The 14,619-nt window shown below is 45.7% G+C and overlaps 1 protein-coding gene across 1 annotated transcript; it reads right to left on the reverse strand.

The window, feature by feature from the left end:
* Nucleotides 1-6,857: 6,857 nt before the first annotated feature.
* Nucleotides 6,858-7,781, reverse strand: LOC123766078 (nascent polypeptide-associated complex subunit alpha, muscle-specific form-like). The gene has a single exon (XM_045754922.2). It carries the CDS (start codon nucleotides 7,779-7,781, stop codon nucleotides 6,858-6,860), a length of 924 nt encoding a protein of 307 aa, XP_045610878.2.
* Between the last annotated feature and the right edge of the window lie 6,838 nt (nucleotides 7,782-14,619).

Genomic DNA, 14,619 nt, shown 5'->3' on the forward strand with positions numbered 1-14,619 from the left:
TGTCCTCACGCTGCATCTGGAGCTCTAACTGGAATCTCTCCAAGCTCCTATTTCGGCTACTGCTACTGCGGCTACTCTTGCTGCTCCTACTCGATCCCTGGGATCTCACTTCATCCTGCCCATCATCCTCCTTTCCACTTTCAGCTCCTTTTTGGGCTCCTTGCTCTGCCGCTTCACTTCTGGCTCTCAACTGTCTAAGGATCTCATCCTTCATCCCAGCCACCTTAGATGCTTTCAACCTAATGCCACATTTTTCTGCTATTTGCTTCAATTGATCCCTCGTGCAACCTTCCAAGTCCTCAGGCTTGCCTGACTCCACAAACGCTTGCACCTTCTCCATCTTGTCCTGTGAGTCTTCCCAAGAGAGAGAGTATACACCTGCGGTCAAACACAGTTTATCTATTTCAGCAAGGGTGTACAAATCCACTCTTGGACAAGGTGTGGGTGTGTCAGTTCACTCTCCCGGACACAGGCCCCCAATTTATCATAGTCTGTGGGTTGGTTGGTGTTGTCGTCGTTGATCCTTCTCTATGGACAACCCAACCCACAACTCGGTAGAGTGCTTATACTAGGAGATCACCCTTGGCGCTTCTGGCTCTTGGAGAGGGGCTCAGCGTCACACGTTTAGGGGATGCGGCTCCAACACTTAGCCTCGTTGTCACGTGCACACACCCACTCGAGCCGCTGTGACTCCCCACTCTCTCCTTATGAGATATGATCTCCTCAATCCCCTATGACTTACTAGTATTACCTCCTACCCTGTCCACAGCAGTGGTTCTTGGTTCTTTCTCTCTCTCTCCTTCTTTACTACCTCCTGGGAAGCCTCACTAGGACAAGGGCAAACACCGGCAAATTGGGATACATTTACTGGACAAAGCACATACACAATACATACACACATACAGTAATAATGAATCCTATACTCTATACTATTACAATCAGGTTGCACTCCAACATCATCAGAACTCTATCATCAGCTTATCAAGTGGTGTCCTATCTCCTGGTTCACCACCTGATACTATCAACCTCCTCAAGTTGATCAAGTCTACATACACTGTCGCACTATCAACAAGAGGAATACACATATATATATATATATATATATATATATATATATATATATATATATCTATATATTTATATTTATCTATATTTATATATATATATATATATATATATATAAATAAATGTGTACAAAGAAAATCAGCATATGAATGCAATAACACGTATCAGTATAAATGTTCCTTGATACACAACAATGATCAATCGATCACTCTATCAGCCCTAGAACGCATACATCTGTAGGTAATCCAGCCTACGACTGTAACTCTAAACTTCAGTATAAAACACTCCTTGACATAAGAATGCCAACAATCACTCACCTCTCACTGCGTCTTGCACGCCAATGACATCCAAACACTATCAACTCCCTACAAGTAATCCACCAGAACTTCCCTTCCACCTCTGGAAGTTCACTACCCTGATATCTTCAGGTTCTTCCGGGCTTCACTACCAGGTTCCTCTGCAGCTCCTCCAGGCTGCTACCATGAAGTTTCCTTGAGCAACTATGGTGCTTCACCCTTCTGCTAGGGTCCTCCACAGCTCTCTTGGCTGCTACACCATGAAGTTTCCTCGAGCAACTATGGTGCTTCTCCACCTCTACAGAAGCACGTGACACTCCTCTACACTGCTTCTCACAGCTCGAGGTCCTCGACTCCACTACCTTGGAGTCTCATCAACTAATTCATCTGTGCTGGCTTTGAAGTTCTCAGCAACTTCTTCCCCAAAGACAAACCTGCAACCCATCGACACTCCAATAAAATGTTCCCCTTTAACACATAAACAAAAATAACCACACAATATGCTTGCCTCAAACCTCTATCTGTCCTCTACATACAGTGAGAGTGGACTCCCCCGTTTTGGGCGGGTCCATACTCCACCTCGCCCGGCGGCGGTCCTCACTCACTCCGCCTCACTCACTCAGGGAGGGGCCTTCGCTGTCGGGAGCTCTCAGTCACCTGCCAGCGCTCAGAGGGGACAGACGTCGCTCCGTGTTCCTCCCTCTCCACTCTCTTATTTTAGGCTTTCTGCCTTATTAAAACATGTCTAACTTATCAATAAACGTTGCTACTGTCGCTGGGCACACGACCAACTACAAGCAATCACTATGAACTGGCGTATATCGTGCTTACCACAGATTGTCTGGTCGAGGGCGCTCCCTCCCTCTGACGAAGCTTATCAGGGCCTTTCCACGGCCCACAATAATGCCTCTGGGCGGTTTAATATTCTTCTCGTCGCCCACGACTTGAGACCACACGTCCCCAGCTCGATTCCACAGCTGGTACGTCTGCACACTTCTCTTCTCTTCGAGATATATCACTAGGGGTTCCCTTCTGACGGGAGCTCAACGGAGCACGGCTTTCCCCTGCGATGTCTGGCACTCAAGTGAGGTCAAAGCCCCTCCAGAAACGAGCCTCACGCCTCCAGCAAAATATCCACATCTCCTAGCCAGTCATTTATCTGTTTTCTTCTTCACTGCCCATAATCTTAAATTGTTATATATATCCACGCAACTATTTTACATATGTGTTATCACCTCAATATTTGCTAGACCTTCTAATCAGGTCAGGCTTGATGAATAACTCTCAAGGAGGGAGACTCGTTTCTCCTGCAGGCTGAGATCATAACACACCATACACCACCAGGCAACACCCGTGGTGACAAGCACCATCCACCACCAGGCAACACCCGTGGTGACAAGCACCATACACCACCAGGCAACACCCGTGGTGACAAGCACCATACACCACCAGGCAACACCTGTAGTTTAATTTTATCTTATTTTCAATTTTTTTCAATAATTTTCATCTTAATTCCGTATTAACACCTTTTATCTGTTATTTTGCAGGTGAGTGTAACCCCGAGTGTAGCCTGCCACCACCGACGCCCCCCCCACCCCAGCACCACCACCCCCCCCCCCCCCACCAGCTGTGGAGGTGCTGGGTCTAGACTGGGGGGGGGGGTGAGACCAGACGGAAGAGTGACGGGTGCAGTACAATGCTCAACAACATAAAGGTAGATGGTTGTGGTGTATGGCAACAGTTGCCATACACCAGCTGCACAACGATGACATTGGTAAGTCATAACGCAGGAGAGATCTGGGGTCGTGAATAGTAAGCATCTTAAGCTAAAGATCAACGTATAAATGTGATTAATGAGGCAGAAGGAGACTGGGATCTCTCAAACCGTTAGTAATAAAATGTTTAATATTATTCATCAACTTTATCTTGGCCTTAACAGTTATAAATGTTGAGATATTCTTCACTATTGTCCAGTGGAAGACCTTATTGGTATATGTGTGAAGTGTCAAGTACCTATATACTCGCACTGTCCAGAACGTGGCGAGAAGCTGTGATATCTGTTGTGTGTTTACCGTGGGAGGCTGAGGAGTGGAGGTGGGACAAGGGGTGCACCTTGGTGGGGGACAGTTCTCACTGTCCTTGGACATGAGTGTGTGGGATACTGTTACTCATGAATACGCTATTCAAGATTTATGAACCAACTTTCCTGTTATTCATATGGACCTCACTTCATGGGCACTCACCCCATAGTCACATTTACCGTGTTTATTTACACACCTGGATGTATACAACACCAGTATGGATGGGTAGGTGTGAGGGGCCGCTGGACCAGCCTGCTCTAACACAACACTGTTCCAGGCTATGGTGGCTGCTCCTCCACTGGGGACAGTGAGTGTTCCATGCACCATCACCTGTGACAGTGAGTGCTCTATGCACCATCACCAGTGACAGTGAGTGTTCCATGCACCATCACCAGTGACAGTGAGTGCTCTATGCACCATCACCAGTGACAGTCAGGCATCTCAACCAGCTAAACCCGTTCACAATAACACAAATATGATGGAACTCAGCAACATGGCTCATAGCGTGCGACATGGACTAATGTGTCCACGATCTTCATGTGTGGCGACAGACGAGATGGCCCAGACCCACTGACGAGCCTCTGGTGCCACCAGGCCTGGACGCCCCCTAGACGGAACCTCAAGAGAAACTCCTTACTGTTACCTTGCGTTCATTCCGCTAGTTAAGGTCCCGGCGACTCGGTCTTGGACCAGGCCTTCTAGCTGGTTGATTTTCTGGTCAACCAAGCTGTTGGACGCGGCTGCTCGCAGCCTGATGTATGAATCACAGCCTGGTTGATCAGGTATCCTTTGGAGTTGTTTATCAAGTTCTCTCTTGAACACTGTGAGGGGTCGGCCAGTTATGCCCCTTATGTGTAGTGGAAGCGTGTTGAACAGTCTCGGGCCTCTGATGTTGATAGAGTTCTCTCAGAATACCTGTTGCACCTCTGCTTTTCAACGGGGTTATTCTGCACATCCTGCCATGCCTTCTGGTCTCATATGGTGTTATTTCTGTGTGCAGGTTTGGGACCAGCCCCTCTAATATTTTCCACGTGTAAATTATTATGTATCTCTCCCGCCTGCGCTCAAGAGAATACAGGTTTACGCTCTTTAGTCGGTCCCAGTAGTTTAGATGTTTTACTGAGTGGATTCTAGCAGTAAAGGATCTCTGCACGTTCTCCAGGTCAGCAATTTCTCCAGCTTTGAAAGGGGCTGTCATTGTGCAGCAGTACTCCACTCTAGAGAGCACAAGCGTTTTGAAGAGTATCATCATCGGTATAGCATCTATAGTGTGAAAAGTTCTTGTTATCCAACCTGTCATTTTTGTTGCAGTTGTGACGGCTACTTTACTGTGTTTTTAAAGGGTGTACTCATGTACACCCTTTAATTTGGGTGTACTCATGTCTGCCGACATGAGTACACCCAAATCCTTCACACTGTTTTTTCGTTTTATGTTATGATTTGACTGCGTTTTGTACGTTGTTTCCATTTTTATAGTTTCATTTTTTTCCGTAGCACAGTACCGTAGCGGAACTTATCTTCATTAATTATCATATTTTTTGTGGTCCATTGAAAGCTCTGATTTACATCAGTTCGGAGGTTTGCTGTGTCCTCTATGTTGTCTACTCTCATAAAAATCCTTGTGTCATCTGCAAAGGATGAAAAATTGCTCTCACTCACATCAAACAAATAAGGTAAAGCAAAGTAAACAAAAACAGTTTTTGCCTTTGCTGTGTGAAAGTTGCAGGATTGAACAAACAAGAAAAATTAATCACTTTTCTGTAACATCAATCATAACAACACAATAATTCCTGAGATAATGCTTGCTATAAACACGAGAAATTAACGGAATATGTTATTCTAATTGAAGAACAATAATGGTGACGAAATACAATGAACAAGTACACCAGACCACCGTCACGCGGCGTAGCAGGAGCAGGGGTGAGTGACGGAGGTGGAGTGTAGAGCCCAGGAGCACCAGAGGTTGTCTGGTGTTCCCGGCCACCACCAGGTGTATATGTACGCCTGCGGGTGACGTCACGTCTGCCGGCAAGGTGCGGGTGACGAGGAGCCGGCGAGCGCTAACAGGTCACCGGAGCTCACCTGTGATGGGCTCGAGGGGCTTGGTTGGGTGACCGGTGGTTGAGAACGGGTTAACCTATACCTATAATAGGTTAAGTAATAATTGTAATTAAGAAGCAAATTGATGTTTATCTTAACATACTAAGAAGGTTAGGTAAGGTCGGTGTTTTCTATGAAGCTTTTCAAGGTAAACTAAAATATTCACAATAAATTAGTATGTCACATATGCACTTATTTAATAAGTCAATATTGACTGTACGAAAGTGCGAGAACGGGTTGCCGGTAGGGTGAGGTCTCCGGTCAAACGCCTGGCCGGCTGTCGTAGAGGGTGTACTGTAGCATGTAGGCGGTGGAGGTAGCACGGAGAGGCAGCTTTCCACTGCTATGCAGGGGAATTGGATGACAACAGGCGTACTGTCTATGGCTACCTCAAAACCAAGTGGAGTTAGGGTGACATCTTATGTATGATTTGATATTGATGAGCCCATCCCTGCCCTTGTGTGGCAGTGCACAATAGAAAGTTGTTTTCACATATTCATACATTAAAACATTGATTGTAACCATGTGATTGTAACCATATGTGCTTCAGCCTACAGTTTAGACTTATTGTCTTGTGTATGACCCTCTGTCCTGCGTGACAGTGAATACCAGCATTATCCTCACTTTAATAAGAATTAATTGAAATCCTCAATTAAGGCAAAATTATAATTAATTTATTCAATAAAGATGTTAATAATAATAAGGTATTAATTTTATGAAGAATTCGATGGATTATCAATGTTCATTGTGTTTAATGGCTCACTGAAAACGGAATCGTACTGTTGCCTCAGTATTTGGCCCATTTTTGTTGTCATCTGTGAACGTTGCTTCTCCCCTTCTCAGGGGCCCGAGACTACATGAAGGTTTTCTTCTAGATTTTGCACAGGAGAAAAAAGTATTTCGGATTTCTCTCTATTTCTACTGATAGCCTCTTGCTCTCCCTGCCTCTCCTGGATTTTATATGATTCTTGTAGGTTTAGTTCAGTCATTTCTATTTCTCTACCTTGCCTTCTTTGTCGTTCTTGAGACAAGGCGTTCAAGTTGTTGGCAGCCTGCAGGAAACCTCAAGATAGCCTCAAGGGAAGCCGCAGGTAAGGCAAGGGAGGTGGAAGCAGCAGGGAACTATAGCAACAAGACAATGAAGTACTGGAAGAGGCGAAGACGGAGCGCAGTCACCAGAGTGAAGGAAACAGAGGCAAGAAGGAAAGATAGGAGGAGGATTGATAACATCAGGCAATATATTTAAGAAACTAGAGTTAACGAAGGCAAGACGAGACGCCAGCGGCGCCCCTTTGTGCCGGCACTGTGGGCTAGTTCATGTTATCAAGGCTGTGGTCCCACACATTCTTTGTGCCGGACCGTGGGCGCCCCCTTTGTACTGGGACCGTGGGCGCCCCTTTGTACTGGGACCGTGGGCGCCCACTTTGTACTGGGACCGTGGGCGCCCCCTTTGTACTGGGACCGTGGGCGCCCCCTTTGTACTGGGACCGTGGGCGCCCCCTTTGTACTGGGACCGTGGGCGCCCCTTTGTACTGGGACCGTGGGCGCCCCCTTTGTACTGGGACCGTGGGCGCCCCCTTTGTACTGGGACCGTGGGTGCCCCCTTTGTACTGGGACCGTGGGCGCCCCCTTTGTACTGGGACCGTGGGTGCCCCCTTTGTACTGGGACCGTGGGCGCCCCCTTTGTACTGGGACCGTGGGCGCCCCCTTTGTACTGGGACCGTGGGCGCCCCTTTGTACTGGGACCGTGGGCGCCCCCTTTGTACTGGGACCGTGGGCGCCCCCTTTGTACTGGGACCGTGGGCGCCCCTTTGTACTGGGACCGTGGGCGCCCCTTTGTACTGGGACCGTGGGCGCCCCTTTGTACTGGGACCGTGGGCGCCCCCTTTGTACTGGGACCGTGGGCGCCCCCTTTGTACTGGGACCGTGGGCGCCCCTTTGTACTGGGACCGTGGGCGCCCCCTTTGTACTGGGACCGTGGGCGCCCCCTTTGTACTGGGACCGTGGGCGCCCCCTTTGTACTGGGACCGTGGGCGCCCCCTTTGTACTGGGACCGTGGGCGCCCCCTTTGTACTGGGACCGTGGGCGCCCCTTTGTACTGGGACCGTGGGCGCCCCCTTTGTACTGGGACCGTGGGCGCCCCCTTTGTACTGGGACCGTGGGTGACCATGTTCTCTGTATAGTGAACTTCAGGACGGTGAGTGAAGCGTGATCCGTTATAGTGACCACATCCCCGCATGGTTGACTCACTGTGGCACCCTGGGAGCAGGGAGGCACCCTGGGAGCAGGGAGGCACCAGCAGGGAGGCACCCTAGGAGCAGCGAGGCACCCTGAGAGCAGGGAGGCACCCTGGAAGCAGGGAGGCACCCTAGGAGCAGGGAGGCACCCTAGGAGCAGGGAGGCACCCTGAGAGCAGCGAGGCACCTTCATGGTGTCAGTTATAATGTTGGAGAGTGACAGTTGTGAGAGTAGCGGTGACAAAGGCGCCACGAGACAGCGGGGGTGTTACTCTGTAGCGGAGAGGTGGCGCCCTCCTCATTGTATAATGGAATATAAAATATATCGCTGAATTCAGAGATAACACCATCAATGTTGTCCAAGAAATGTGTAAGTTATTCATTCATAATGATGTACTGCCAGGAATCTTAGCCAAGTATCCACAGTTTGCTTACTGTACGTGCAGCCTGCACATGACTGTAGGTGCAGCCTGCACATGACTGTAGGTGCAGCCTGCACATGACTGTAGGAGCAGCCTGCACATGACTGTAGGTGCAGCCTGCACATGACTGTAGGAGCAGCCTGCACATGACTGTAGGTGCAGCCTGCACATGACTGTACGTGCAGCCTGCACATGACTGTAGGTGCAGCCTGCACATGACTGTAGGTGCAGCCTGCACATGACTGTAGGAGCAGCCTGCACATGACTGTAGGTGCAGCCTGCACATGACTGTAGGTGCAGCCTGCACATGACTGTAGGAGCAGCCTGCACATGACTGTAGGTGCAGCCTGCACATGACTGTAGGAGCAGCCTGCACATGACTGTAGGTGCAGCCTGCACATGACTGTAGGTGCAGCCTGCACATGACTGTAGGTGCAGGCTGCACATGACTGTAGGTGCAGCCTGCACATGACTGTAAAGCTGCCGCCCAGTTGGGTGGGTGTGGAGCAAGACTAGTAACTGTGTGACTCACCATAGATGTAAAGTGCCTTCTATAGTGACTGTTGTGAGCTTCTTGTTGAATCACTTGTCATATAGAAAGATAATTTACATGTATATGTACTGGTTGATACCTGGTTGATGGGGTTCTGGGAGTTCTTCTACTCCCCAAGCCCGGCCCGAGGCCAGGCTCGACTTGTGAGAGTTTGGTCCACTAGGCTGTTGCTTGAAGCGGCCCGCAGGGCCACGTACCCACCACAGCCCGGCTGATCCGGAACTTCTCTTAGAAAACCGTCCAGTTTTCTCTTGAAGATGTCCACGGTTGTTCCGGCAATATTTCTTATGCTCGCTGGGAGGACGTTGAACAACCGCGGACCCCTGATGTTTATACAGTGCTCTCTGATTGTGCCTATGACACCTCTGCTCTTCACAGGTTCAATCTTGCATTTTCTTCCATATCGTTCACTCCAGTACGTTGTTATTTTACTGTGTAGATTTGGGACCTGACCCTCCAGTATTTTCCAGGTGTATATTATTTGGTATCTCTCTCGTCTCCTTTCTAGAGAGTACATTTGGAGAGCTTTGAGACGATCCCAATAATTTAGGTGCTTTATCTCGTCTATGCGTGCCGTATATGTTCTCTGTATTCCCTCTATTTCAGCAATCTCTCCTGCTCTGAAGGGGGAAGTGAGTACTGAGCAGTACTCGAGACGGGACAGCACAAGTGACTTGAAGAGTACAACCATTGTGATGGGATCCCTGGATTTGAAAGTTCTCGTAATCCATCCGATCATTTTTCTGGCTGACGCGATATTTGCTTGGTTATGCTCCCTAAACGTTAGATCGTCGGACATCATTATTCCCAAATCCTTGACATGCTGTTTTCCTACTATGGGAAGATTCGATTGTGTTTTGTACCCTGTATTATGTTTCAGATCCTCATTTTTGCCGTACCTGAGTACCTGAAATTTATCACTGTTAAACATCATGTTATTTTCTGCTGCCCAATCAAAAACTTTGTTGACATCTGCTTGTAGTTTTTCAATGTCTTCAGCAGAGGTAATTTTCATGCTGATTTTTGTGTCATCTGCAAAGGACGACACGAAGCTGTGGCGTGTATTTTTGTCTATATCAGATATGAGAATAAGGAACAGTAGCGGTGCAAGGACTGTACCTTGAGGTACAGAGCTTTTAACATCGCTTGGACTCGATTTTATCTGATTGACTGTTACTCTTTGTGTTCTGTTCGACAGGAAATTGAGTATCCAGCGTCCTACTTTTCCAGTTATTCCCATTGACCTCATTTTGTGAGCTATCACCCCATGGTCACATTTGTCGAACGCCTTTGCAAAGTCTGTGTATACAACATCTGCATTTTGCTTTTCTTCTAGGGCTTCTGTGATTTTGTCATAGTGGTTGAGTAACTGTGACAGACAGGATCTTCCCGCTCTAAATCCATGTTGTCCTGGATTGTGCAATTCATTGTTTTCCATAAAACTAGAAATTTGATTCCTAATCACTCTTTCAAACACTTTTATTATGTGTGATGTTAGTGCAACTGGCCTATAATTTTTTGCCAAGGCTTTACTCCCCCCCTTGTGCAACGGAGCTATATCTGCAGATTTAAGTGCTGCTGGTATCTCCCCTGTATCCAGGCTCTTTCTCCATATTACGCTGAGTGCTCTCGCTACTGGTACTTTACATTTCTTTATGAATATTGAATTCCATGAGTCAGGCCCAGGAGCTGAGTGCATAGGCATATTATCAATTTCTCTTTCAAAGTCTTCCGAGTTTGTGGTAATATCCGTTATATTATCTGCAGCTTGAATGTCATTCATAAAGAAGCTGTCTGGGTCATCAACTTTCATGTTGTTTATTGGTGTGCTAAACATAGCCTCATACTGGCTTCTTAGAATTTCACTAATCTCTTTGTTGTCCTCTGTGTACGTACCTTCATTTGTAATTAACGGTCCAATACTGGTCGAGGTTTTGGATTTTGATTTTGCGTATGTGAAAAAATATTTCGGATTTTTCCTTATCTCTTGTATAGCTTTCTGTTCCAATTCCATTTCCTCAGACTCATATGATCGCTTCAACGTTTGTTCTATTTCCTCAATCTCCCTGCTTAGGCTTGTTTTCCTTGCTTGTGATAGTTGTGTCTGCCGAAGCATTTCCGTTATTTTTTTCCTTCTCCTGTACAGTCGTCTCCGTTCTCTTTCTAGAGTGGTCCTCTTTCTGCCCCTCCTCACAGGTACGTGCTTCAAGCAGACCTTGTAAGCTTCAGCTGTCAGTTGAGCTATTCCCTGTGTGGGAGTTTTGTCGCTTAAGACCGTCTCCCATTGAATGGTTGCAAGGTCTACATTTATTTTTTCCCAGTCAATCCTCTTATTGTTGAAATTGAATTGATTGAATATTCCTTCTCGCTTGTTGGGTCTCTTAGACCTACTACCGTTATTTATGCTAGTTCGCACTTCAATGAGCTTATGGTCTGAGTATGAAGTATCTGAGATTGTGATATCCCTGATTAGTTCATCATTGTTTGTGAATAACAAGTCTAGTGTGTTTTCGTTCCTAGTTGGTTCTGTAATCTGTTGATTGAGCGAGAATTTGTCACAGAATCTCAACAGTTCTCTAACCTGTGGTTGGTTATTTCCCGGGTCATTCCCTGCTATGATATTTGTGTTTGCCGTTCTCCATCTTAGACTCGGTAAATTGAAATCTCCAAGAAAGATAATATCTGGAGCTGGGTTTGCTAGGTTGTCAAGTATGTTCTCTATTTTGTGCATCTGTTCTGTGAATTCCTCAATCGTTGTATCTGGCGGTTTATATATTAGAATAATAATTAGGTTTAGTTTCTCTACCTTCATTCCAAGTACCTCTACCACCTCATTAGTTGAATTTAATAGTTCTGTGCATACCAGGTCTTCTTTAATATACAGACCTACTCCTCCATTTGACCTAGTTTTTCTATCACATCTATATAGATTATAATTTGGAATCCAGATTTCACCATCCATGTAATCTTTTGTATGAGTTTCCGTGAATGCCCCAAATATTGAGTTTGACTCTAATAGAAGGCCATTTATGAACTTAACTTTATTTCTTGACTTTGGCTTTAAACCTTGAATGTTTGCAAATATGAATGATTGTCCATATTGTGTGTCACTTCTGGAAGGTTTTGGTAGTTCTCCCTCCTCTCTACCCTGACCCAGGGTGTGTTGTTGTGGCAATGGTTTGTCCAGTTTTGGAAGTGATACTGGGGAGTGTGGTAGTCTCTGTGTAGTTGGGGGGTGTAGTAAGTGTGGGCTTGATGACGAACTGTAGTCCAGTCTTGGGCATTTCCCCCTCTCCATCCGTACTCCTGCCACGTTTCTGCCTGTCTGTTTCTCCCTCTGTTTGTACCTGCCTCTAAAAAATTTTCAGGGCTATTATGTTGGACTTCTTCTCTTATATGGCGCTGTGTACCTCTGACGTGGAAATCGGGGCAGTGAAGATCGTAGCATTTCCTCTCATTGACTGAGAGTGTGCATAGCTTAGGGTGAAAATATCTACACTCTGTATCAAAACGACATCTGCCTTTCCCTAACCAGTTTCGGCATTTCCGTGGGTGCATGAATGAGCATTCCGTGCCTCTGGGCCCATATCTACACTGTCCTTTTGCATAATACCAGCAAATATTTTCATTTGTGATTGTATTATTCTTGTTTGTACCCGTGCACGACTTGGCTACCTCTGTGTTTTTTGTTCCAACTTTCTCGTTTCTGCATTCATTCTCGGTATTGCCCTTATCTTTCTCCTTGTTGCTTTCGTCTTTCTCATTTGTGTTCTCATTCGTCTCATTTTTTCTCTCCTTATTCATATCACCAGTGTGCTCTACAATATTGCCTTCATTTTTGTGTACCTCGACACTATACCCTTCTACATTGCTACTTTGACTCTCTAACTTCTCAGTCCCTGGGTTGTGTTCAGAGTTCGTTGCTGTCTTTATATACTCTGCATATATTTGTGTAAATGAGTATATATATATATATATATATATATATATATATATATATATATATATATATATATATATATATATATATTTATGTATATATGTAACATTAACAACTATGTAACTAGCGTCAAAAGATTGTCACTTGCTTAGCTATTCGAACTCTGGGGTTCAGTTCCTGAACCCATTATGTGCCTCTGTAATCCTGTCCAACACCGCCCACGGGATGGGTATGGGGTGCATAATAAAGATAGAAATTGAAATTGAATTGCGTCATTGTGATCTTGTGCATCAACACTGGCAGCCGCTCTCTCCCTGCACGCCTCTCTCACCCTTGTAGTAAGATGTTAATATATATTATATATTAGCAGTACCCGGCCACGCGTTGCTGTGGCTGTTGCTGAGCCACAGCAACCTTCCCTGTCCCCCAGTCCTCCCCACCTTTTCCCCCTCACCCGTCTCCTCGGCCTCCCAACCATTCCCCACTCCCCTGTCCTTTTGTTCTGCTCACCATTCTCCATTTCCCCATCACCTCGTCCTTCCCCACCATTACCCACTCCCATATCCCCTCGTCCTCCCCACCATCTCTCACTTCCGTCCCCGTGTCATCCCCACCATTCCCCACTCCCTCGTCCGATGCCTCCCCAAGTGGTCTGATGTTCCCATCACTGAAATATAAGAAAAACAGTTCAAAAATGATAAGAAAATATGAAAACAAATAAAAATAAACTATTTTCACAAAATGACCGGCATGGTAAACAACACAGCTCAATTCCAACGCAATTCACACAAAATAATTAAATCAAAATGAAAATAAATCAAAATCTAGGAAAATTCAATTTATCAACGCAATCAGAAACACTGAAATGGAATTGTAACATATCTAGTATAGCATGTGTGTTGCTCTTACATGCAACAGATTGCTTTGTTTGTCAAGAAAAGCATAGTTTTACCAGTCCCAGGTGTGGCATCTTTACTTATCCTTACGAAATTAACGGTATGGTAAACAACACAGCTAAATTCTAACACAATGTCACACAAAATAATTCACTAAAAAATTGAAATAAATTGAAATCTATGAAAATAAATTTTATCAATGCAATCGAAAACATTAAATTGGAATTCGTGACATATTTAGTAAAGCGTGCATGTTGCCATTATTTGCAACAGTCTTTCAAAAATGCATGCTTTTACCTGTCACAGGGGTGGCATCTATATAGTAGGTATATAAAAAGACGCGCCTATTCGAATGCAACGTTGTGTCAAAATTTCAAAGCAATAGGTAAAGAGGTTTCGAAGATCTCCCTCAAATGAAAAACATATGAAAAACACAGTTTTTCAGAAAAAAACATGTTTTTTTTACCGTCACAGACGTGACATCTATATAGTAGGTATATATAAACATGCTCGGATGCGAATGGAAAGTTATGTGAAAATTTCAAAGCAATCGGTGAAGAACTTTCGGAGATTAGCGATTTTGAACAAACGAACATTTCCATTTTTATTTATATAGATAACTGGGTGTTGTTACACTTTCACTGGACCCCCTCCCCCTCCCCCACACACACGGGCGCCGATGGCTGAGTGGACAGCGCTCTGGATACGTAATCCTGTGTTCCGGGGTTCGATTCCCGGCGCCGGCAGGAAACAAAATGGGCAGAGTTTATTTCACCCTGATGCCCCTGTTACCTAGCTGTAAATAGGGAGCTGTGAGTTAGACAGCTGTTACGGCCTGATTCCTAGGTGTGTGTACTCACCTATTTGTACACACCTATTTGTGCTTGCAGGATCGAGCATTGACTCTTGGATCCCGCCTTTCGAGCCATCGGTTGTTTACAGCAAAGACTCCTGTCCCATTTCCCTATCATATCTAGTTTTAAAATTATGAATAGAGTTTGCTTCCGCAACCTGTTCCTTAAGTGCATT

Source organism: Procambarus clarkii, chromosome 9 (assembly GCF_040958095.1).
Source record: "Procambarus clarkii isolate CNS0578487 chromosome 9, FALCON_Pclarkii_2.0, whole genome shotgun sequence".
Taxonomy (NCBI): domain Eukaryota; kingdom Metazoa; phylum Arthropoda; class Malacostraca; order Decapoda; family Cambaridae; genus Procambarus; species Procambarus clarkii.

Excerpts from the sequence above, each read along its gene's own strand:
- LOC123766078 (XM_045754922.2), bottom strand. The coding sequence starts at position 7,781 with ATGCGGGGATGTGGTCACTATAACGGATCACGCTTCACTCACCGTCCT.